Below are 23,294 nucleotides of genomic sequence, written 5' to 3' on the forward strand. Positions count from 1 at the left end.
CTGTTATAGTTCTGTGTGTTTGGCACTGTTATAGCTCAGAGAGTATGGCACTTTTACAGTTCTGTGTGTTTGGCACTGTTATAGCTCAGTGTGTTTGGCACTGTTATAGCTCAGTGTGTTTGGCACTGTTATAGCTCAGTGTGTTTGGCACTGTTATAGCTCAGTGTGTTTGGCACTATTATAGCTCAGAGTTTACGGCACTGTTATAGCTCTGTGTGTTTGGCACTGTTATAGCTCAGAGTGTATGGCACTGTTATAGTTCTGTGTGTTTGGCACTGTTATAGCTCAGAGTGTATGGCACTGTTATAGCTTAGAGTGTTTGGCACTGTTATAGCTCAGAGTGTATGGCACTGTTATAGCTCAGAGTGTATGGCACTGTTATAGCTCAGAGTGTATGGCACTGTTATAGTTCTGTGTGTTTGGCACTGTTATAGCTCAGAGTGTATGGCACTGTTATAGTTCTGTGTGTTTGGCACTGTTATAGTTCTGTGTGTTTGGCACTGTTATAGTTCTGTGTGTTTGGCACTGTTATAGTTCTGTGTGTTTGGCACTGTTATAGCTCAGAGTGTATGGCACTGTTATAGTTCTATGTGTTTGGCACTGTTATAGCTCAGAGTGTATGGCACTGTTATAGTTCTGTGTGTTTGGCACTGTTATAGTTCTGTGTGTTTGGCACTGTTATAGCTCAGAGTGTATGGCACTGTTATAGCTCAGTGTGTTGTCCACTGTTATAGCTCAGAGTGTATGGCACTGTTATAGTTCTGTGTGTTTGGCACTGTTATAGCTCAGAGTGTTTGGCACTGTTATAGCTCAGTGTGTTTTCCACTGTTATAGCTCAGAGTGTTTGGCACTGTTATAGTTCTGTGTGTTTGGCACTGTTATAGCTCAGAGTGTATGGCACTGTTATAGCTCTGTGTGTTTGGCACTGTTATAGTTCTGTGTGTTTGGCACTGTTATAGCTCAGTGTGTTTTCCACTGTTATAGCTCAGAGTGTATGGCACTGTTATAGTTCTGTGTGTTTGGCACTGTTATAGCTCAGTGTGTTTTCCACTGTTATAGCTCAGAGTGTATGGCACTGTTATAGTTCTATGTGTTTGGTACTGTTATAGCTCAGAGTGTATGGCACTGTTATAGTTCTGTGTGTTTGGCACTGTTATAGCTCAGAGAGTATGGCACTTTTACAGTTCTGTGTGTTTGGCACTGTTATAGCTCAGTGTGTTTGGCACTGTTATAGCTCAGTGTGTTTGGCACTGTTATAGCTCAGTGTGTTTGGCACTATTATAGCTCAGAGTTTACGGCACTGTTATACCTCTGTGTGTTTGGCACTGTTATAGCTCAGAGTGTATGGCACTGTTATAGCTTAGAGTGTTTGGCACTGTTATAGCTCAGAGTGTATGGCACTGTTATAGCTCAGAGTGTATGGCACTGTTATAGCTCAGAGTGTATGGCACTGTTATAGCTCAGAGTGTATGGCACTGTTATAGCTCAGAGTGTATGGCACTGTTATAGCTCAGAGTGTATGGCACTGTTATAGCTCAGTGTGTTTTCCACTGTTATAGCTCAGAGTGTATGGGACTGTTATAGTTCTGTGTGTTTGCCACTGTTATAGCTCAGAGTGTATGGCACTGTTATAGTTCTGTGTGTTTGGCACTGTTATAGTTCTGTGTGTTTGGCACTGTTATAGTTCTGTGTGTTTGGCACTGTTATAGTTCTGTGTGTTTGGCACTGTTATAGCTCAGAGTGTATGGCACTTTTATAGTTCTATGTGTTTGGCACTGTTATAGCTCAGAGTGTATGGCACTGTTATAGCTCAGTGTGTTTTCCACTGTTATAGCTCAGAGTGTTTGGCACTGTTATAGCTCAGAGTGTATGGCACTGTTATAGTTCTGTGTGTTTGGCACTGTTATAGCTCAGAGTGTATGGCACTGTTATAGCTCAGTGTGTTTTCCACTGTTATAGTTCTGTGTGTTTGGTACTGTTATAGTTCTGTGTGTTTGGCACTGTTATAGCTCAGCTGTATTTCTTGCATATAAGGTCCCTCATGCTGCCAATACATTCGCATTCATCCTGAGGAATAGGGCGGCTTTGGCACTTTTCCTGTTTGTGTTGCTCCTCCGCCAGTTCTGTACAGCCACACACCCACGTAAGGTATGGCACTATGTGGTCATACACATCACATGCCCCCCGCCCAGCGATGACATCACGGTACAGTACACGTGCCTCCCTCCCCACATCAGTAAATACTCACATATCCTGCCAGACTGCTCCGAGCCCGGACAGTTTCCTGACTCCTGCTGCTGGGTGAAAGCTCAGGTAAGCGTATTACTCGATAAAAATTACGTGTTTTATTACTTTTTTAGCCCTTTGTGCGTTATATCGCTATATCGGTGCTTTACGGTATTCAATCCTGAATGATACCCCGCTATATAAAGACATTTAATGTAGTGAAGACTAACACAATGGAAAAAATACTAAACAAAGAAGTGAGGATTAGTAGCAGGTTTTTATTTTTTAGTGTTTTTGTTCATAGTTTGTGATTTATAGTGGCGGTAACACAAGTATAGTAGATGGCGGTTTTTTAGCTTGTGTAAACATATACAATTTATTGTTTGTATTATTACACTATTTGATGGTCGTATGTAACAGAACACTTTAAGAAGTGTTTTTGCTGAAAATATACTTCTTGAGAAGTATGAACGCTTTCTGATATAATCCAGCCTTGAATTGTCCCGTATTAGGCATATACCACTCTCAACCTATAGTCAGGAGGGGCCCTGTTTTATAAAGCAGCGCCACACCTGACTATAGGTTGTATGTGGTATTGCAGATCGACCTGTTATTAAAGGAGCTGGGCTGCAATACCAGGCACAAGCCATGAACAGGGGAGGCGCCGTAATCTAGCCCTGAATTGTCCCGGAATAGACAAATACCACTCTCAACCTATAGCCAGGTGGGGTCCTGTTTTATAAAGCAGTGCCACTCCTGACTATAGGTTGTGTGTGGAATTGCAGATTGACCTGCTATTAAAAGAGCTCGGCTGCAATACCAGACACAACCCATGAACAGGGGAGGCGCCGTAATCCAGCTCTGAATTGTCCTGGATTAGACAAATATCCCTCTCAACCTATAGTCAGGTGGGGCGCTGATTTCTAAAGCAGCGCCACACCTGACGATAGGATGTGTGTGGTATTGCAGATTGACCTGTTATTAAAAGAGCTGGGCTGCAATACTAGACACAACCTATAAACAGGGGAGGCGCTGTAATCCAGCCCTGAATTGTCCTGTTTTAGGCAAATACCACTCAACCTAAAGTCAGGAGGGGACCTGTTTTATAAAGCAACGCCATACGTGACTAAAGGTAGTGTGTGGTATTGTAGATCTACCTGTTATTAAAGGAACTGGGCTGCAATACCAGGCACAACCTATAAAAAGGGGAGGCGCCGTAATCCAGCCCTGAATTGTCCCGCATTAGGCAAATACCCCGCTCAACCTATAGTCAGGTGGGGCCCTGTTTTATAAAGCAGCGCCACACCTAACTATAGGTCGTGTGTGGTATTGCAGATCAAGCTGTTATTAAAGCAGCTGGGCTGCAATACCAGGCACAACCTATGAACAGGGGAGGCGCTGTTTCTTGAAAAAAGTAGCTATGATTTTCTTATTTTTAACAAACCCTTTAAGGCTGGAGATGTCCGGACTCAACAGCCTTATAGGCAAATATCGGAGAAATATCGGCCGGTTTTCCATGGTAAATATTGGTGTCCTGGATTCGGAGCTCCTCCCTGACTATACAAACATCGGCGGCGGTGTCTGATTCCACAAGTCTCGTGATGATGATGATGATGACGAGCGTCACACCGGTTTTTCAGGTTTCCTCGTCCCAGTCCTGTCAGAGTTTCACATGATAATGAGCCTACAGAAACCGCCGTATAAACAATGTCCGGCCTCGCTGCTTCCCTGCACAACAATAAGTGGCGTCATCACATATTCCACCGGAGATAAAAGGAGCGCGACATTTATCCAAATTCCATCTCAGGAATTCCAGGAACAACATTGCGAACTGTCTGTTTTCACACGTAATGGAGACACGAATACATGTAGACCCATTAAAATCAATGGGTTTGTGCATACATCCATCTTTACACGCGTGTCTGTGTGCTCCACACGGCGTCATGTCCGTTTTTGCCCGGCAGCATGGATGTCACACGGACCGCGCACTGATGTGATCCCTGTGACACGTACCGGAGGACACCCATTCATTGAAATTAAATGGATTTTTATAGTTACCTGTCTCCAGCGCTGCTGTTACTTCCTGGTCCTGCTCATTATGCCTCATGAATATTCACTGCACTCACTGTGAACCCGGAAGTAACAGCGGCGTGGGAGACAGGTAAGTATACCAGCTCATGTTGTCCGTGTGCTATCTGGATGTCACACAGATAGCACACGGAGAATACACACACGGACGGTCATATGAACCTTTACCACGGACCGTCATACATGTCCGTTTAAAGAACGGAAGGTTGGTTTTTTTTAGATCCTCTCCAAAATCCTCCTAAAAACAAAAATTCTTGCACTTTCTGTGGAAAATCCATGTTACTATGAGCAGTTTTGGACCATTTTTTTTTTCTGAAAAGGTTTCCAAAAACACCTATTGGAAAAAGGGAGTTTCCTGAAACGATATCCACTTGAAAACTCAACATTTTTTTTTATTTTATTTTATTTTTATTTTATTTTTACTTGCGTAAAAAAGCGCGGTGTGAACATAGCTTTTAGCCTCATATCTGGTCTTTTTTGTTGAGTTTTTGGAGCGAAAACCTCAAAGATAATCCGGAGTTTTCAGTTTTTAGGAAGGATTTTGGAGAATTTCCGCTCCAAAAATGCAGCAAATCCTATGAACAAACTCTTATGGTACACAAAAATGCATTGTTTTTGCCATAGGAAGATGCTTTAAGAAAATGCCAGCGTATTTTACGCCATCCTTTAGACTTTTTTTGCAGCAGCTTTGCCACCTGCTTTATTATTTTTCTTTTTTATATTCCATATATAAGGTGTCTTTCACATATCCCTGTCTCCGGTACGTACCGGAGACACGGACACATGTAGACCCATTAAAATCAAAGGGTTTGCGCACACATCTGTGTTTTCACAAGGACCGTGTGTCCGTGTTGAGCATACGCGTATCCGTGTGCTCCACATGGCCACATGTCCGTCTTTGGTTGGCAGCATGGGTGTCACATGGACCGTACATTGATGTGATCCATGTGACATGTACTGGAGGAAACACAGATAACATAAAAATAAAGAATTTTTATACTTGTCTCCAGTGCTGCTGTTACTTCCGGGTCCCGCTCATTATGCCTCATGAATATTCACTGTACTGACTGCAAGTGTGACAGCAGCACCGGAGACAGGTAAGTATACAAGTTCATGCTGTCCGTGTGCTCCACATGGTGAGATGTCCGTTTTCTGCTGGCAGCACGGGTGTGACATGGACCGCAGACTGATGTGATCCGGAGAAAACACAGGTCACATAAAAATAAAAACTTTTTATACTTACCTGTCTCTGGCGCTGCTGTTACTTCCAGGCCCGCTCATTATGCCTCATGAATATTCACTGCACTAACTGCAAGTGTGACAGCAGCACTGGAGACAGATAAGTATACAAGTTCATGCTGTCTGTGTGTTCCACGAGGCGACATGTTAATTTTCTGCCGGCAGCACGGATGTCACATGGACCGCACACTAATGTGATCCGTGTGACATGTACCGGAGAAAACACAGGTCACATAAAAATAAAGAATTTTGATACTTACCTCTCTCCGGAGCTGCTGTTACTTCCGGGGCCCGCTCATTATACCTCATGAATATTCACTGCACTCACGGTGAACCTGGAAGTCACAGCAGCGTGGGAGACAAGTAAGAATACCGCTCATGCTGTCCGTGTGCTATCCGGATGTCACAGACACACGCACACACATACGCACCTACACCATGGACCATGAAACGTGCATGTTTTACACGGACGTGTGAAGGAGGCCTAACAGATTGGCGGCCTCTAAGCCAGAAGAATGGACCCATCACGTCTTTGAGCTTCTCCACAACTCTCAAATCATGGAGCGGTAAAAAGAAGTAACAAAAGACAGAACATGTGCACAGCAAGTTGTTTTTTACAATGCTGTGCATGTGTATCATTTTTTTACATTTTTTTAGCACTTTTCCAGGTGGGTTCCATTCGGAATCTGACATTATGTGAACATACTCATACAGTAATCCACTAAGCATCTGCATGTACTGAAGAACAGACTATAGTCAGAGATAGAAATGATTTGTTTTATTGATTTTGATGTTAATAAAAAAAAATTCAAAGTACTAATTTTTAATTCTTAATTTAAAGGAAGCGGAAACATGTTGAAGTCAGGGTTCAAGGGTGAGCGCCTTCGGGTCAATCTAAGGCTGGCGATCAATCGTCTGAAGTTGCTGGAAAAGAAAAAAAGTGAGTCTGGGATTATTAGTTACTGACAGTAGGTTACACATCAACGGCTCCACTTGTATTATTCCAATATTCATGGTCCAATTTCCCTTGTAACTGGGGATAGTATATCAGCCCCAGTTACAGTGGAAATTCAGACTCCTGGCTGCATAGCAGAGCTGACTGGGTCTCATGCGCCCTCCCTACACCCAGTGATCACAGGACCGGTGGGTCCAGAAAAGAAAGTGGGGTGTTTGATTTCAATTACTGTATACACAGTGCTTATTTTGTGGAAGGCAGAGACGGTAATAAACCCCCTCTGCCTTCTTCATGGGGAGTCTGGCTGCATCTGACAGCCAGATTCCTGCTCCCGCAGCTCGAAGGTCACAAGCAGCTGGTCTACTATGCAGAGAGGTTTTAGAACATCACTGCTTTGTGTATACAGGAAAGCAGAGACAGTAATAAACCCTCTCTGCCTTTTTTATGGGGAGTCTGGCTGTGTCTGACAAACAGACCCCTGCTCCCGCAGCTCCAAGGTCACAAGCAGCTGGTCTACTATGCAGAGAGGTTTTAGAACATCACTGCTTTGTGAATACAGGAAGGCAGAGACAGTAATAAACCCTCTCTGCCTTCTTCATGGGGAGTCTGGCTGCATCTGACAGCCAGATTCCTGCTCCCGCAGCTCTAAGGTCACAAGCAGCTGGTCTACTATGCAGAGAGGTTTTAGAACATCTCTGCTTTGTGTATACAGGAAAGCAGAGACAGTAATAAACCCTCTCTGCCTTTTTTATGGGGAGTCTGGCTGTGTCTGACAAACAATCCCCTGCTCCCGCAGCTCTAAGGTCACAAGCAGCTGGTCTACTATGCAGAGAGGTTTTAGAACATCACTGCTTTGTGAATACAGGAAGGCAGAGACAGTAATAAACCCTCTCTGCCTCCTTTATGGGGAGTCTGGCTGTGTCTGACAAACAAACCCCTGCTCCCGCAGCTCTAAGGTCACAAGCAGCTGGTCTACTATGCAGAGACATTTTAGACATCACTGCTTTGTGTATACAGGAAGGCAGAGACAGTAATAAACCCTCTCTGCCTTCTTTATGGGGAGTCTGGCTGTGTCTGACAAACAGATCCCTGCTCCCGCAGCTCCAAGATCGCAAGCAGCTGGTCTACCATGCAGTAAGGTTCTAGAACATATCTGCAGAGCAAAATGTGGACCATCCAGAAATTTGTCATGGGTCTATGGGTGGTCTGGAAGTAGTTAAGAATGCCTGTATGTATCTTATATGTAACATTGGCCGAAAATGAGTTAAGAAAAAAAGCTTTATAGAATTCTTCTGGTCAGGGGTGGTGATCTGTCCAGGCATAATTAACTGAAAATTGCAAAAGAAGCAACAACCCCCCCTTCAAGCATATTTATGGCATAAGCAGAAGTTGTCAGTTGTCAGAGGAGAGTAGTCGCACTCCTTTATGTTCTACATTGTTTTAATCCCATTGTTATCTCCGCAGCTGAAATGGCGATGAAATCTCGGAAGGAGATCGCAGATTATTTATCGTGCCGGAAAGACGAGAGAGCGCGGATCCGGGTGGAACATATAATTCGGGAGGATTACATGGTGGAAGCGATGGAGATCCTAGAGCTGTACTGCGACCTGCTCCTGGCACGATTCGGATTAATTCAGTCCATGAAGTAAGTCTGCAGAGAAAAGCTGAAAACTGCAGTTAGGGGCTAGTTCACACGGGCATGTTTTCCGTCCGTGTTCTGTTTTCGCAATGGGCTTAATCTGTCAGTGGACTGGCCTCAAGTCCGCAATGAAAAATATTGCAGAATGTGATGAGCACCCAGTTATGTCCGTAATTTGCTGTATGAACCCATCCCAAGACTCAAAGATGCCTATCTGACTTTTAGTCAATCTGCCACATCTAGTTATGCACAAGCTTTGCAGACTGTCATGGCGGCGTCAGGCTCTGTTCACATTGCAGTTCTGACATTCCGTCTGATGGTTTCTCTGGTGTCTGGGATCAACACAGGCAGACTCTGGCGTCGACCTGCTGTGTGCTGATTCATAGGCAGGCTATCAAGAGTTTACCCTCCTGTTATCACATGTGGTGGGGAAGCCAATCACACCTACTTCGCCTCTATTTTTGCTGGATGAAATCTACCTATGCCAGCTATAAGTTACACTATGTTAGTCTGTCAGCTTTGGTGTCCCAGACTTTCTTGCTTGGAGCGGTTGTGGAGTTTACCTCTGTTATTGGGTACTTATTAATCTCTTATTGTCTTATACCTCTGTGTGTGCATGCTGAGTAACAGAGTTTTGGTTTCCTGTTGTCAATACGTTTTCCAGTTTGGGGCTCCCTCTTGTGGTCAGTGCTGGCGGTGCAGTTGATGTGTGGAATGAAAGCGACACACCTGCAAAGGACTGGCAATCAGGGTCAGATTGGGCTATTTAACTTAGGTTGCTTTCACACTATGTTTTTTTAACATGCGTCATGAACGTTTTTTTAACGCAAAAACGGATCCAGTGCAAATGCATTTTCATTTCAATGCATTTGCAATGGACTCGCGTCAACATGCGTTCACATGCGTTTGCGTACGTTATAGTGAGGATCCAGCGACTTGCAGTTTTTTAACTTTTTTCAAAAACGCTACTTGTAGCATATTTGAGCTGCGTCCAAATACTATTTTTCACTGGATCCTGACTATATTGCACGCAAACGCATGTGAACGCTGGCATGCTGATCCTGACACTGACAGGATCCTGCTTGCTCTACTGAGCATGCCCAGAAACCAGCCTGGCGTGATCAGTCTCTCTCTCCCCCTCCCTCTCTCTCTCTCCCCCTCCCTCTCTCCTCTCTGTCTCCCCTGATGGGAGCGGCGGACGATCGTAACCAAGGTAAATATCGGGTAACCAAGCAAAGCGCTTTGCTTAGTTACCCGATGTTTACCTTGGTTATGTGTGCAGGGAGCAGGCAACCCGGCTCCTAGCAGCTACGGACGCTCGTAACCAAGGTAAATATCGGGTATCCAAGCAAAGCACTTTGCTTAGTTACCCGATGTTTACCTTGGTTACCAGCGTATGCAGCTGTCAAATGCCGGCTCCCAGTCTATCACGTTCAGTTCCTCTCACTCCCGATCACATGACTTCAATGCCCGCCCATAAACTTCAAGTGGCAGGATCCTGCAAAATAACACGTGTTTGCATGCGTTTTTCTTTGTAAAAACAGGATCCACTTTTACAGCAAAAAAATGTTCATGATGCATGTTAAAAAACATAGTGTGAAAGCAGCCTTAGTAGCTTTCTCTTGTTACTTGCCGGTGGTCAATTGCTCCTGTGTGTTATGGACATTCTGTAACCAGCTCTGTTCACTTCCAGAACAACTCTCAGATAAGTGGTCTTTGTACATCTGCTGTTTGTTTTCAACTTTTTTGTTGCTTTTTCTGCTTTGATACTAATGCATGATTCCTATTTTGTCTGTGTGGAGTTCGTGGTGGAATGGGATCATTCCTTGCTGTGAGTCTCTGTATACTTAGCTCCATGATTATGCGAGGCTTGTGTTTGTCATGCTTGGTATTAATTTAGTCCCTCATCTGTATTAGTGTTTTTGGATCCCAGTAACATCAGAGTGCTGATACAGTGGGGGAGAGGTTGTGTGACCTCAGGATTTTTCAATATCAGTAGTGCAGGTGTATATTAGGGTTTTTACAGCTGCAGACAGTTGCTCTTTCCTATCCTTTCCTATAAAGATAGTTTGGGCCTCACCTTTGCTGAAATCTGTCTTTTCTGGCTTTGTATTGTATTTTTCTATATCACCGTAGCCTTTACATGTTGGGGGGCGATCTGTCTATCTTTGGGGACTACTCCAAGGCAGATTAGATTTCTTATATTATATATAGGTTTTATATTTTTTTTCTCTCTGTGCAGGGAGTTGGACCCAGGTCTGGCAGAGGCCGTGTCCACCGTGATCTGGGCGGCTCCACGTCTGACAGAAATCTCTGAATTGAAGACAGTAAGTGATCAGAAAAAAATAATTTGTGCTCGGAATATTAATATTAATTTATCTGAACAAAAAAAAAATTGTACTGATGATATCCCACAGACCTAGAGGACTATAACAGACCTTTCAAATTGCCATAAATATATATTATTTTTTTTTATCTGGTGTAAACGCCGCTGTTCTCCTGAATCCAGCAATGTTTTACTTTTATTCCTGCGCCTCTCCATTCCTGAGATACAGCCCCCTCTTCTATAATATTGTGGTTTTACCAAGTGGGTGTGGTCATGAAAAAGATTCCAATAGAGAATGGTTGAGGACCACGCCCACTTGACGAGAAAGATTTACATACAGGGAAGAAGTGGCCATATCTCTGGAACATGGAGGAGCAGGAACAAAAGAAATACATCGACGGATTCAGGAGAACAGCGGCATCTACAACAGGTTAAAAAAAGAAACAAACATATTTATGACAAGTGACAGATCCTCATTAGGACTGATCAGTTGAAGGAGAGTCTCTCTGCATAAACCTCTTATTATACAGTTCTCCAGAGCAAGAGCTGCTATGGTTAATAGAGCGGAGGATCCTCCTCTATGTCCTCTCTGCATCCCTCAATGGTGAAAGAAGCGGAGAATCCCCTTCTATACATCCCCCAATGGTGAAAGAAGTGGAAGATCCCCCTCTATATTCCCTATGCATCCCTCCAATAGTGAACGAAGCAGAGAATCCCCCTACATGTCATCTATGCATCCCCCAATGGTGAAAGGAGCGGAGGATCCCCCTCTATATTCTCTATTCATCTCCCCAATGGTGAAATCAGAGGATCCCCTTCTATGTCCTCTATGCATCCGCCCAATGGCGAAAGAAGAGTAGAATCCCCCTATATGTCTTCTATGCATCCGCCCAATGGTAAAAGAAGAGGAGGATCCCCCTCTGTGTCCTCTATGCATCCCCTAATGGTGAAAGAAGCGGAAGATCCCCCTCTTTATTTTCCATGCATCTCCCAATGGTGAAGTGGAGTATCCCCTCTATGAATCCCCCAATGGTGAAAGAAACAGAGAATCCCCCTCTATACATACTCCTAATGGTGAAGGATCCCCCAATATGTCTTCTGTGCACCCCAATGATGAAAAAAGAGGAGGATCCCTCTCTTTATTTTCTATGCATCCGCCAATGGTGAAAGTGTAGTATCCCACTCTATGGATCCTCCAATAGTGAAAGAAGCTAGGAATCCCCCTCTATACATACCCCCAATGGTGAAAAAAGCGGAGGATCCCCCTCTATGTATCCCCCAATGGTGAAAGAAGAGGAGGATCCCCTCTATGTATCCCCCAATGGTGAAAGAAGAGAAGGATCCCCTCTATGTATCCCCCAATGATGAAAGAAGAGGAGGATCCCCTCTATGCATCCCCCCAATGGTAAAAGAAGAGGAAGATCCCCTTTATGTATCCCCCAATGGTGAAAGAAGAGGAGGATCCCCTCTATGTATCCCCCAATGGTGAAAGAAGAGGAGGATCCCCTCTATGTATCCCCCAATGGTGAAAGAAGAGGAGGATCCCCTCTATGTATCCCCCAATGGTGAAAGAAGAGGAGGATCCCTTCTATGCACCCCCCAATGGTAAAAGAAGAGGAAGATCCCCTCTATGCATCCCCCCCAATGGTGAAAGAAGAGGAGGATCCCTCTCTTTATTTTCTATGCATCCCCCAATGGTGAAAGTGTAGTATCCCACTCTATGGATCCGCCAATAGTGAAAGAAGCTAGGAATCCCCCTCTATACATACCCCCAATGGTGAAAAAAGCGGAGGATCCCCCTCTATGTATCCCCCAATGGTGAAAGAAGAGGAGGATCCCCTCTATGTATCCCCCAATGGTGAAAGAAGAGGAGGATCCCCTCTATGTATCCCCCAATGGTGAAAGAAGAGGAGGATCCCCTCTATGTATCCCCCAATGGTGAAAGAAGAGGAGGATCCCCACTATGCATGCCCCCAATGGTGAAAGAAGAGGCGGAATCCCTCTATGTATCCCTCAATGGTGAAAGAAGAGGAGGATCGCCTCTATGTATCCCCCAATGGTGAAAGAAGAGGAGGATCCCGTCTATGTATCCCCCAATGGTAAAAGAAGAGGAAGATCCCCTCTATGCATCCCCCCCAATGGTGAAAGAAGAGGAGGATCCCTCTCTATGTCCTTTATGCCTTGGCCCAATGGTGAAAGCAGAGAATCCCCCTCTATATCTTATTTGCATCCTTCCCAATGGTGAAAGAAGCGGAGGATCCCCCTCTATATACTCTCTGCGTCCCCCTAATGGTGAAAGCAGAGGAGGATCCCCCTCTATGTCCTTTATGCCTTGGCCCAATGGTGAAAGCGGAGGATCCCCCTCTATATCTTATTTGCATCCTTCCCAATGGTGAAAGAAGCGGAGGATCCCCCTCTATCTTCTCTATGCTTTTGGCAATTGTGTAAGAAGGGGAAGATCCCCCTATATGTCTTCTTTGCATCCCCCAATGGTGAAAGAAGAGGAGGATCCCCCTCTGTGTCCTTTTTGCATCCCCCCAATGGTGAAAGTGGAGGATCCCCTCTAGAAATCCTAATAGGTCCTGTGGAGGGGGTTGTTCTCATGAGAAAACTTTTCAAAGAAACCTACACATTGCATTAAGGCTCCTGGAAGAAGGGCCTAATAAATTGGGTTCACCTCATCTGGGGGCCAAAAGAAGTCAAATCTACTCTTACTATGGACAGGTGAATATTTGTGCCATGTTTGCAGATGTGATTTTATGGCCCTTTTACGCCTCTTCAGCTGATATATGGGCAAAGATCACTGCTATCAGCGTGGGCAAAACACTTGCACAACATTGACGCATGCACTTTTCCGGTTTTACAACTTAAGAAGTTTTTTTTTTCTTAGAAACTATTTGTTAACTTCTTCTTCTTCTGAATCACCATGAAGCTTTCACAATAAATTTATTTTATTATTATCGTATATATAGATCACAAAATTCTTGGGTGGCCAATGGTTTGCGCGGTGGTTGGAGCTTTGGCTTCGGTGCACTTTGTGGTCTCACCAGGAGAACCTCCATGTTAGACCTTGAAAGAGTAAAAGTCTCCTTTCCCTTTATATTCCAGGTAGCCAGTCAACTCTGCCACAAATACAGTAAAGAATACGGAAACCTGTGTAGGACAAATCAGATCGGAACAGTCAGTGAAAGAGTAAGTCAAAGGGATCATCCATGAATATTTTTTTCAATTGGGTTTGTTGGAGTAGTTCTTACTCCAATTAATAGTTTCTGAGATTCATTCTACAGTGCCGGTGAGAATTAAAGAAATACATATGTATCTGATTTCCACAGCTCTCCAAATGAATTTAATGAGAATCAGATCTTTTATACTCTTCAGAAATATGGGCTTACCATGAATAAATGTAGGCGTTATTTACAAGATAGCAGATAGTAGAATAAATAACTGAATAATAACTACAGACACTCCCAGCATCCACTCAGCTCAGCCATACTCTCTGAACAAGTCTTTGTTCCAAAATTGAAATCTCACACCCTAAGAACTTTTTGGCAGTCCTGAAGACATTGCTTTGTCTCATGGTCGTTTTGATGTAGTTCTTACTCAGATTAAAAGTTTCTGGGTTCATTCTACAGCGCCAGTGAGAATTAAAGAAATACATTGTTGTGTGTTTTCCAAAGCTCTCCAAATTAATTTAATGAGAATCAAATCTTTTATACTCTTCAGAAATCTAGGCACACCATGCATAAATTTAGGCATTACTTACATGATAGCAAATAGTAGAATAAATAACTGCATAATAACTACAGACACTCCCAGCATCCATCCAGCCACACTCCCTGAACAAGTCTTTGTTCCAAAAGTGAAATCCCACACCTTAAAGGGAACCAGTCCTGGTCCTGTATGCCTTCCCCCATCGCTCCTTTCCATAGCTGATGCACCGCCCACTGCTCCAGCCATCCCCGCGCATGCCCAGTGCCAGTCTCACGGGACTGAGCAGTGTGACCGCTGGTGAGGTTTGCGCGCTCACGAGATTATGGGCGGGTACTTGCTGATAACAATCACAGCCCCACCCATAATCACTTGCCTGCGCACACGTCAGCTATGGAAAGGAGCGATGGGGCAAGGCATACAGGACCAGGAGGCAGAATAACGGACGCCAGAAAGCCCGCCCCCGTGTCACATTTACAGTAACTGAATACAAAAAGGTACCACTTTATAAACTCTTTATTTTGGTCTCACATGGGGCACAATAATAACAGGGATCTTTCTAGAATGCAGCCCAGGAGCTGCAGAGGGGGAATCTTTTAGGTTTTGGGCGAAATTTCTGCTGACAGGTTCCCTTTAATAACATTTTGGAAGGACTGAAGACATTACTTTATGTCATGGTTGTTTTGAAGTAGTTCATACTACAATTAAAATTTCTGGGATTCATTCTACAGTCCCGGTGAGAATGAAAGAAATACACATGTACTGTATCTGATTTCCAAAGCTCTCCAAATGAATTTAATGAATTTAATGAGAATCAGATCTTTTATACTCTTCAGAAATATGGGAGTACCATGCTACAATTTAGGCGTTTCTTACCTGATAGCAAATAGTAGAATACATTACTGCATAATAAGTAACGACACTCCCAGCATTCACCCAGCTTTGCCACACTCCCTGAACAAGTCTTTGTTCCAAAAGTGAAATCTCACACCCTCCATAAGAACTGTTTGGCAGGCCTGAAGACATTAACTCTTGCCTACTTTAAAAGGTTTTATTAACAGTTTTGTACCGTTTGCTTTCAGATGCCTCTGTGTTGCGCTGTCTATTGCTGACTGCAGAATGAGTCAACTTAGAACTGTCAGTGAGCTCATTCAGATTGCATGACAGGACAGGGGACAGTGTGTCTTTTTCTGATCTTCTCTCAAATTTATGACCACATCAAAGTTGACTGTGTTCTGAAACAAAGAGTCTGAAGAAGCCAAATGGTGCAAAATTTTTATTAAAACCCAATTGCAAAACTGATAAATAGCCTCAAATACATGCTGTAGTGTCGGCATCCCTGCAGGGATGCCAACTTACTCACGTCCCCGACTAGGTCGTGTGCTCCCTCGCACTTCCCTGGCCATCCACATTTGCTGCTGCCTCCTTCACTTACCGGAGCCTGTGTACACAGCCCAGGTCTCCTGAGAGTGTGCTTAGTGCACGCGTGTGCACAATGGTCCTCCTCTTAATGGGCTGGTGCGATATTTCAGGGAAATACCTCTCAGCCATAGTCTGAGAGGCACTGTGTAGTTAAGGCACCCTCCCATTACGGGAGGTGCCTGCACAACACCTTTAGTTAGTCGGTGTCCTGTTTGTCTAGATAGTTGTCAGGTCCCGTTATTCCTGTATCCGCCCCCTGCACCTGAGTCTGCCTTCCCATACCTATCTGTCCCTGTCCATACCCAAACAGCCATCTTGCCTGTACCTGCCTGCCCCTACACCGGCCTCGAGCATTACACATGCATTGAAGAAAAAATATATATATTGTCATCACCCATAAATAAAATGGACTTGGAGTCAATCATTTTTGGTTGTCCATCAACATACTTACCAACATTGGTGTTGGCAGTCTCAACTGGGAATGACATAATCTCTGCTCCAGAAACAGGTCCCAAAAAACACTTTTGGGTCTAAATTTTCCTAATCTCTACCCCATGTACATCCCGTAACAGCTTAGACTAAGGGTACTTTCACACTTGCGTTCAGCGGAGTCCGTCACTATGGAGAATAGCGCAGTCCGTTAACGCACTGCGCTATTCTCCATAGACTTGTATGGATGACGCACTATAACGCAAGTGTTAGCGTTGCATCCGCCGGACGACGCAGCGTCGTTATTTTGACGCTGCGTCGGGCGGAAGGAACGCAGCATTTAACGTTTTTTTGAGCAGCGGAATCCTTTGGATTTCACTGCGCATGCTCTCTCTGGCTCCCTCCACCCGTAACCAGGGTACACATCGGGTAACCAAGGAACCCTGATTACGTGTGCCGGGAGCCCGACACTTCCCCGCTCGGCTCTGCCCCCTCCCGCACTCCATATGTATACACACACATACACACACAATCGCGCACACACACAATCGCACGCACACACAAACAATCGCACACACACACACAATCGCGCGCACACACACACACACACTCTCACACTCACTCACCTGTCCCCCAGTGATGCAGTCCCCGCGGCACTGACGTCCTCAGCCATGGCCCCGCTCGGCTCCACCCACTTTGCACTCCGCCCCCCGCTCCCGCCCCCGCACACATTGTCGGCGACCAAACGATCAGCTGATCACCCGGCGGCCGGCTACTGTGAGTGATCGGCTGATCACCCGGCGGCCGGCTACTGTGAGTGATCGGCTGATCACCCGGCTACTGTGAGTGATCGGCTGATCACCCGGCGGCCGGCTACTGTGAGTGATCGGCTGATCACCCGGTGACCAGCTGCTGTGAGCGATCAGCTGATCACCCGGCTGCCGGCTACTGTTAGCGATCAGCTCATCGTTCACAATAGTCTGCTGACGGTAAAACTGTAAAAAAAAAAAAATAACCAAAACGGATTGCGTTGTTTTGCAGCATCCGTTGCATCCATTGTGCCACTATATGCAACACGTCCGTTGCATCCGTCACACAACGCAATGCAACGGATACCGTTCAACGCAAGTGTAAAAGTAGCCTAAGCCATAAATTATTCTGTTTCAACAGCTGATGCATAAATTAAGCTCAGAAACCCCTCCAAAACTCCTGGTGGAGAAATACCTGATTGAGATTGCCAAAAATTACAAAGTCGAGTACGAGCCAGACGCAAGGGTGATGGTGAGTAGATCTGACCACTGACGACCGTGATAATAACGTTTTGCTTTTTATCATTGTTTTCTATGGCGGACATACTAAGCGATTAGATGCTTTCCTTCCAGGCTGAAGCACCTTCTGGATTTGAAGTTGATGGACGTCACACAGATTTTACAAATAATGACAAAAAAGGAGGACCCGGCGGCATGGGCGGCGGAGGAGGAGGAGGGGGCTTCAGGAGCAATGCCCGGGGTCCAAATCCCCAGATAACTGTAAGTATGACCCACACAGTATTACAGTCTGCACCGTGCACTGCTGGGGAATGTATGGGAGTGATGCACTCAATGTTCATTCCTTTACTATTTTCAACCAATATAGCAGACGCCTCCGGATGTAGGAATCTATGAGGAATGCACTTTTATACAGCCACCCCCAAGAGGGAGACCACCAGTCCCCGGCTTTCATCCATCCTACGATTTAGTAAGTGTAAAAAAAAATAAGAAGTATTGGTGTAAATGAGGAATTTAAGAGAAGAAAAAGGACTCTGTGTGCCATTAATATATATAAACATAATCAATATCACCCAAAAATCACTTGCACGTAAAAATATATTTTATTTTGATTAGAAATGGGGATAACAATTACAATAGTAATACAAAATTACATGAAGGGGGGGCAGGGAACGAGGACTAGAAAAATGGCACAATAAAAACCCTACTGGATGATAGAAATAAGACCTCAATTGTGATAGCCTGACAGGTACCATTGGCTAGTAAAGCTGCCATATCCATAGTTTAAACCAGGCATGAACGTACAACAGGGAAAGCAAACTGTAATTAAGGACCAAAATCCTGTACACATATAAATAGCAATGAACCATAATATAAATCAGAAGGGGTCCATCAAAAGTTAAAGGTATAGGTCCTCAAGCAGTCGGCTTACCCATGGGAGGTCACGTTGATTAGATCGATGTGTGCCCCTACGCGTCTCGCAGAAAAAGCTTCATGAGGGGGAGACAGATCAGTGGAGTGGTGCCAATCACTAAGTAGGCCGGTAGTCAAACTTTTATACTGGTTGCCGATAGAGGAGTAATGATGTGGGCGTTACTATACGTGCGTCCGTATCACCCGCCGTTCCCCGTCACTTCCGGTACTCCAGCGGTCACCATAGTTACGTTTAAAGCCGTCAGGGGCCGGGAGCGATAAGAGAGGAGGGGGGAGGAGGATATGGGCGTTGCTATATGCGGCACGTGTGTCCGCGTCACCCACCGTTCCCCGTCACTTCCGGCACTCCGGCAGTAACCATAGTTATGTTCAATGTTGTCGGAGGCCGGAAGCAATGAGGGAAGATGGAGGAAGATGTTGGCGCTACTGTATACGGCGCGTGTGTCCGCCTCACCTGCCGTTCCCCATCACTCTCGGCGCTCCAGCAGCAACCATAGTCACGTTTACTGCTATCGAAGGCCGGGAGCGATGAGGGAGGAGGGGTGAAAGCGGGCGCACGCGCACCAGGTATCACCCACATCAACCCATGAATGCAAACACCTAAAGTTCCTAGGACAGGGACCAGATCTAAGGGGCTCAGCATTACAGCGTGTTCAGTAGTACATTTTTCTAGTCCTCGTTCCCTGCCCCCCCTTCATGTAATTTTGTATTACTATTGTAATTGTTATCCCCATTTCTAATCCAAATAAAATATATTTTTACGTGCAAGTGATTTTTGGGTGATATTGATTATGTTTATATATATTAATGGCACACAGAGTCCTTTTTCTTCTCTTAAATTCCTCCGTATTGTAAGGACGTGCTGGAGCGGCCATGATAAATATATGATTGCTCATCCCAGTAATACAGGCTGGATGTGAGCTCTGTGTATCTCTCCCAGTAATATAGGCTGGATGTGAGGTCTGTGTGTCTCTCCCAGTAATATAGGCTGGATGTGAGATCTTTGTGTCTCTACCAGTAATATAGGCTGGATGTGAGGTCTGTGCGTCTCTTCCAGTAATATAGGCTGGATGTGAGCTCTGTGCGTCTCTTCCAGTAATATAGGCTGGATGTGAGCTCTGTGTGTCTTTCCCAGTAATATAGGCTGGATGTGAGGTCTGTGTGTCTCTCCCAGTAATATAGGCTGGATATGAGGTCTGTGTGTCTCTCCCAGTAATATAGGCTGGATGTGAGGTCTGTGTGTCTCTACCAGTAATATAGGCTGGATGTGAGCTCTGTGCGTCTCTTCCAGTAATATAGGCTGGATGTGAGCTCTGTGCGTCTCTCCCAGTAATATAGGCTCGATGTGAGCTCTGTGTATCTCTCCCAGTAATATAGGCTGGTTGCGAGGTCTGTGTGTCTTTTCTAGTAATATAGGCTGGAGGTAAGCTATGTGTGTCTCTCCCAGTAATATAGGTTGGATGTGAGGTCTGTGTGTCTCTTCCATTAATATAGGCTGGAGGTAAGCTCCGGGTGTCTCTCCCAGTAATATAGGTTGGATGTGAGGTCTGTGTGTCTCTCCCAGTAATATAGGCTGGATGTGAGGTCTGTGTGTCTCTCCCAGTAATATAGGCTGGATGTGAGGCCTGTGTGTCTCTACCAGTAATATAGGCTGGATGTGAGCTCTGTGTGTCTCTCCAGTAATATAGGCTGGATGGGAGGTCTGTGTATCTCTTCTAGTAATATAGACTGGATGTGAGCTTTGTGTGTCTCTCCCAGTAATATAGGTTGGATGTGAGGTCTGTGTATCTCCCAGTAATATAGGCTGGATGTGAGGTCTGTGTGTCTCTCCCAGTAATATAGGCTGGGTGTGAGGTCTGTGTGTCTCTCCCAGTAATATAGGCTGGATGTGAGCTCTGTGTGTCTCTCCCAGTAATATAGGCTGGGTGTGAGGTCTGTGTGTCTCTCCTAGTAATATAGGCTGGATGTGATCTCTGTGTGTCTCTCCCAGTAATATAGGCTGGATGTGAGGTCTGTGTGTCTCTCCCAGTAATATAGGCTAGGTGTGAGGTCTGTGTATCTCTCCTAGTAATATAGGCTGGATGTGAGCTCTGTGTGTCTCTCCCAGTAATATAGTCTAGTTGTGAGCTCTGTGTGTCTCTCCCAGTAATATAGGCTGGATGTGATCTCTGTGTGTCTCTCCCAGTAATATAGGCTGGATGTGAGCTCTGTGTGTCTCTCCCAGTAATATAGACTGGATGTGAGCTCTGTGTGTCTCTCCCAGTAATATAGGCTGGATGTGAGCTCTGTGTGTCTCTCCCAGTAATATAGGCTGGATGTCAGCACTATGTGTCTCTCCCAGTAATATAGGCTGGATGTGAGCTCTGTGTGTCTCTCCCAGTAATATAGGCTGGATGTGAGATCTGTGTGTCTCCCAGTAATACAGGCTGGATGTGAGCTCTGTGTGTCTCTCCCAGTAATATAAGCTGATGTGAGCTCTGTGTGTCTCTCCCAGTAATATAGGCTGGATGTGAGCTCTGTGTGTCATCATTACCTGACCACATTATACCCATGTTTTCCTTGTGTTTTATCAGCTGAAACCCCCCGGACCGGACCCACAGGTTTTTCCTACACCTGATACTGGTAAGTGCAAATGTAAACCACCCATATTAGACTCTGATTTCCCATCCTGATAGGTGCTGAAAAGGTCACCGCCTTACAAATAAGAGGCTGTTGACATCATATGACCTTTAACCCCACATAAATATTGATGGGAGGCCCATGGGGTCCATCTGAAAAAAAAGTTTATTCACAGCTGTAGAAAAACAATGATCCTTAAGTATCACTATGACCCTGACGTTGGTGTTAATTCCTATCCTTTGCAGGTGCCAACAAACCTGGAGCAAATGTCCCCGGGAACTTTGACCACCTAACATTACCAAAGCTTCCGTCTGTACCGGTCAGCCCCGCACGACAGTCGCCGACTAACGAACCCTCTCCATACGAAGATATAGACTTTGAAAACCTGTCGAAGAGATTGGAGTCCCTTAAAAAGAAGACGTAGAATCTGTGATGATGGACACGTTATGCTTTATATATTGGAGTTTGTATCAGCCCTGTCTAATCCTGGGTACCATGAGAAGCCCATAATTAATGGACATTACTTCTAATTAATAAAAATAATTGATTTGCTATGTTCTGCTTCATAGTACTCACCATCAGAGGACCAATGGGCTGGTAATTGATCCCTTAGTGGTGGCTCTTGGTCAAAATGCCCCCCACTAAAATGTCTTTCAGTAGTTGCTTAGTAACTCATCGAGGTCCTGACCTGCATCGAGAGGCCAAAAGCTCCTCTGAAGATGTCCATACTTATCAATTATGGCCATATATCATATACTCCAGTAAGGACAGTTCATATCGCCATCGCATCAGGACTACATCTGGCAAAGTTGTTGTCAGAAACACCATGGGCAACTTTAGAGTAATGCCGAGGCATAGATATCGGACGCAAATATGAAACTGCTCCCCATCAACCATATGCCATTGGTGGTTAGCCATGTAGCTGAGGGATCGTTGTGCCCCCTTGAGGACCTCAGTGCAACCACTACTTATGCAACCACTTAGGTACCTGAGTCAGTGCCTGTCTGTTACTCACCTGCTCCCTTCTTCTATGGTTGGATCCTTCTGTACTATTCCATGCTAGGTCACTCTAGTGACCCGAAAAGCATCTCTGATGGCATCTTCCAAGGTCTCAGGCGGCAATGAGTGGCCTGAATATTCAGGAATATAGCACCCTCGTTCTATGTGAGCTCAGGAACCCATGGCCTGAGTCTTCAGGAAATACAGCACTCTCCTACTACGTGGGCTCAGGCAGCCATATGTGGACTGAGTATTCAGGAAGTATAACACCTTTCTACTACGTGGGCTCACGCAGCTATACATGGCGTGAATATTCAGGAAGTATAGTGTATCGCCCCCGAGTCAGCAGTCTGCCGCTGCCGCTCGGATCCGGATCCGCGGTGGCTCAAGGGGTCGGGGTCGCGCGGCCACCCGGAATATAGGGGGGTATTTACAGGGGAAGGTTCGTGACGCCACCCGTGGTGCGTGGTAAGCTGGAGTACCACCGCTGTGATTGGGAGTATCCAGTGGCGATGGTGTGGGCAGCCAGGTGTTTAACCCCTCCACAGGTAGGGGGAATGCCCTGGGACTCGGTGATGGCGTGGGGAGGTGCCATCGGGCCAGTAAGGGTTAATTGCGTCCTCACTCAGTCCAATAACACTGACTCTGACAACCGTGGTAAACCAAAGTTCTTGATGCCACTGCAGCAGGGAGGGAGCACGCCTGGATCCCGTGCCCGTTGGTGTTGCTTGATAGCCTGTGACCTTAACCTTGGCACCTCTTTTCTGTAGTTGGTCCCTTTTAGCATAGAACTAAATGGGTCCCGCTCACCAGTATGGCTAACTGAGGGAGCTTGCTCTCAGGGTTCACGCTTGGGATTTTCTGGACTATGTAGTGGGAAAGTCCTATTCCCCTCGTTGCGCCAGTACCCCGATTTTGGAGCGGGTGAAGAACGGATCTTGAAGGCTCCGTGCTCGTCGGGTAAATTACCAGGACAACTGAAGCTACTTCCTGGCCTAGGGTCCACGTACCCAGTCGTGTCCTGGCCCCTGCCCGGTGATGCCACAAGGCCACCGGCTGTCCTCCTCGACAGTCCGTGCCCCTTGTCATGATCCCCTGCGACCGGGGTCCAGCTCCTACCAGGCCTAGACCAATGTCTGCCACCTAGTAGTCTCTAGGAGCCCAGCTGCTGACCTCTCCTCTCGAGAGTCACTCCTCAACTCACTTGTGACCTCTCCCCTTGAGAGCCACTCCTCAACTGACTGTCTCCTGACACTCCTGACCTCCCCTTCAACCAACCCCCCAAGTGGCCAACCCTATTCCCTTCAGGCTTTCCACTGGTGTGTCTGGTGTGCCTGGTGCAGAGTGTTCCTAGGGTTTTGATTAGCTTGTTCTTAGCAATACCAAAGGTCAGGGATCCGTAACTAAGGAGGAGGTGGATATCATGCAGAAAGGCAGATTACA

At 45.6% G+C, this 23,294-nt stretch overlaps 1 protein-coding gene across 2 annotated transcripts; it reads left to right on the top strand.

Moving 5' to 3' along the window:
• The first annotated feature begins 2,239 nt into the window (after nt 1-2,239).
• Nucleotides 2,240-21,397, top strand: LOC142254190 (IST1 homolog). 2 transcript variants are annotated; one of them, XM_075325166.1, is made up of 10 exons: nt 2,240-2,313; nt 6,395-6,493; nt 7,973-8,153; nt 10,390-10,474; nt 13,582-13,665; nt 17,203-17,313; nt 17,415-17,561; nt 17,671-17,769; nt 20,807-20,855; nt 21,098-21,397. In XM_075325166.1, the coding sequence occupies exons 2-10, from the start codon at nt 6,406-6,408 to the stop codon at nt 21,274-21,276; spliced, it is 1,023 nt and encodes a 340-aa protein (XP_075181281.1). In that variant the 5' UTR covers nt 2,240-2,313; nt 6,395-6,405; the 3' UTR covers nt 21,277-21,397. The 2 variants fall into 2 exon arrangements, with proteins under 2 accessions (XP_075181281.1, XP_075181280.1); XM_075325165.1 differs by having other exon boundaries at nt 17,668-17,769; nt 21,098-21,396.
• The last annotated feature ends 1,897 nt before the right edge of the window (nt 21,398-23,294 follow it).

This window comes from Anomaloglossus baeobatrachus, chromosome 10 (genome assembly GCF_048569485.1).
Source record: "Anomaloglossus baeobatrachus isolate aAnoBae1 chromosome 10, aAnoBae1.hap1, whole genome shotgun sequence".
In the NCBI taxonomy this organism is placed as follows: domain Eukaryota; kingdom Metazoa; phylum Chordata; class Amphibia; order Anura; family Aromobatidae; genus Anomaloglossus; species Anomaloglossus baeobatrachus.

Bases quoted from the DNA above. Each gene is read 5' to 3' on its own strand.
- LOC142254190 (XM_075325165.1), top strand. From the start codon at position 6,406: ATGTTGAAGTCAGGGTTCAAGGGTGAGCGCCTTCGGGTCAATCTAAGG. The intron at 8,154-10,389 runs GTAAGTCTGCAG...CTCTCTGTGCAG, and splicing joins GGATTAATTCAGTCCATGAA to GGAGTTGGACCCAGGTCTGG. The intron at 10,475-13,581 runs GTAAGTGATCAG...TTTATATTCCAG, and splicing joins AAATCTCTGAATTGAAGACA to GTAGCCAGTCAACTCTGCCA.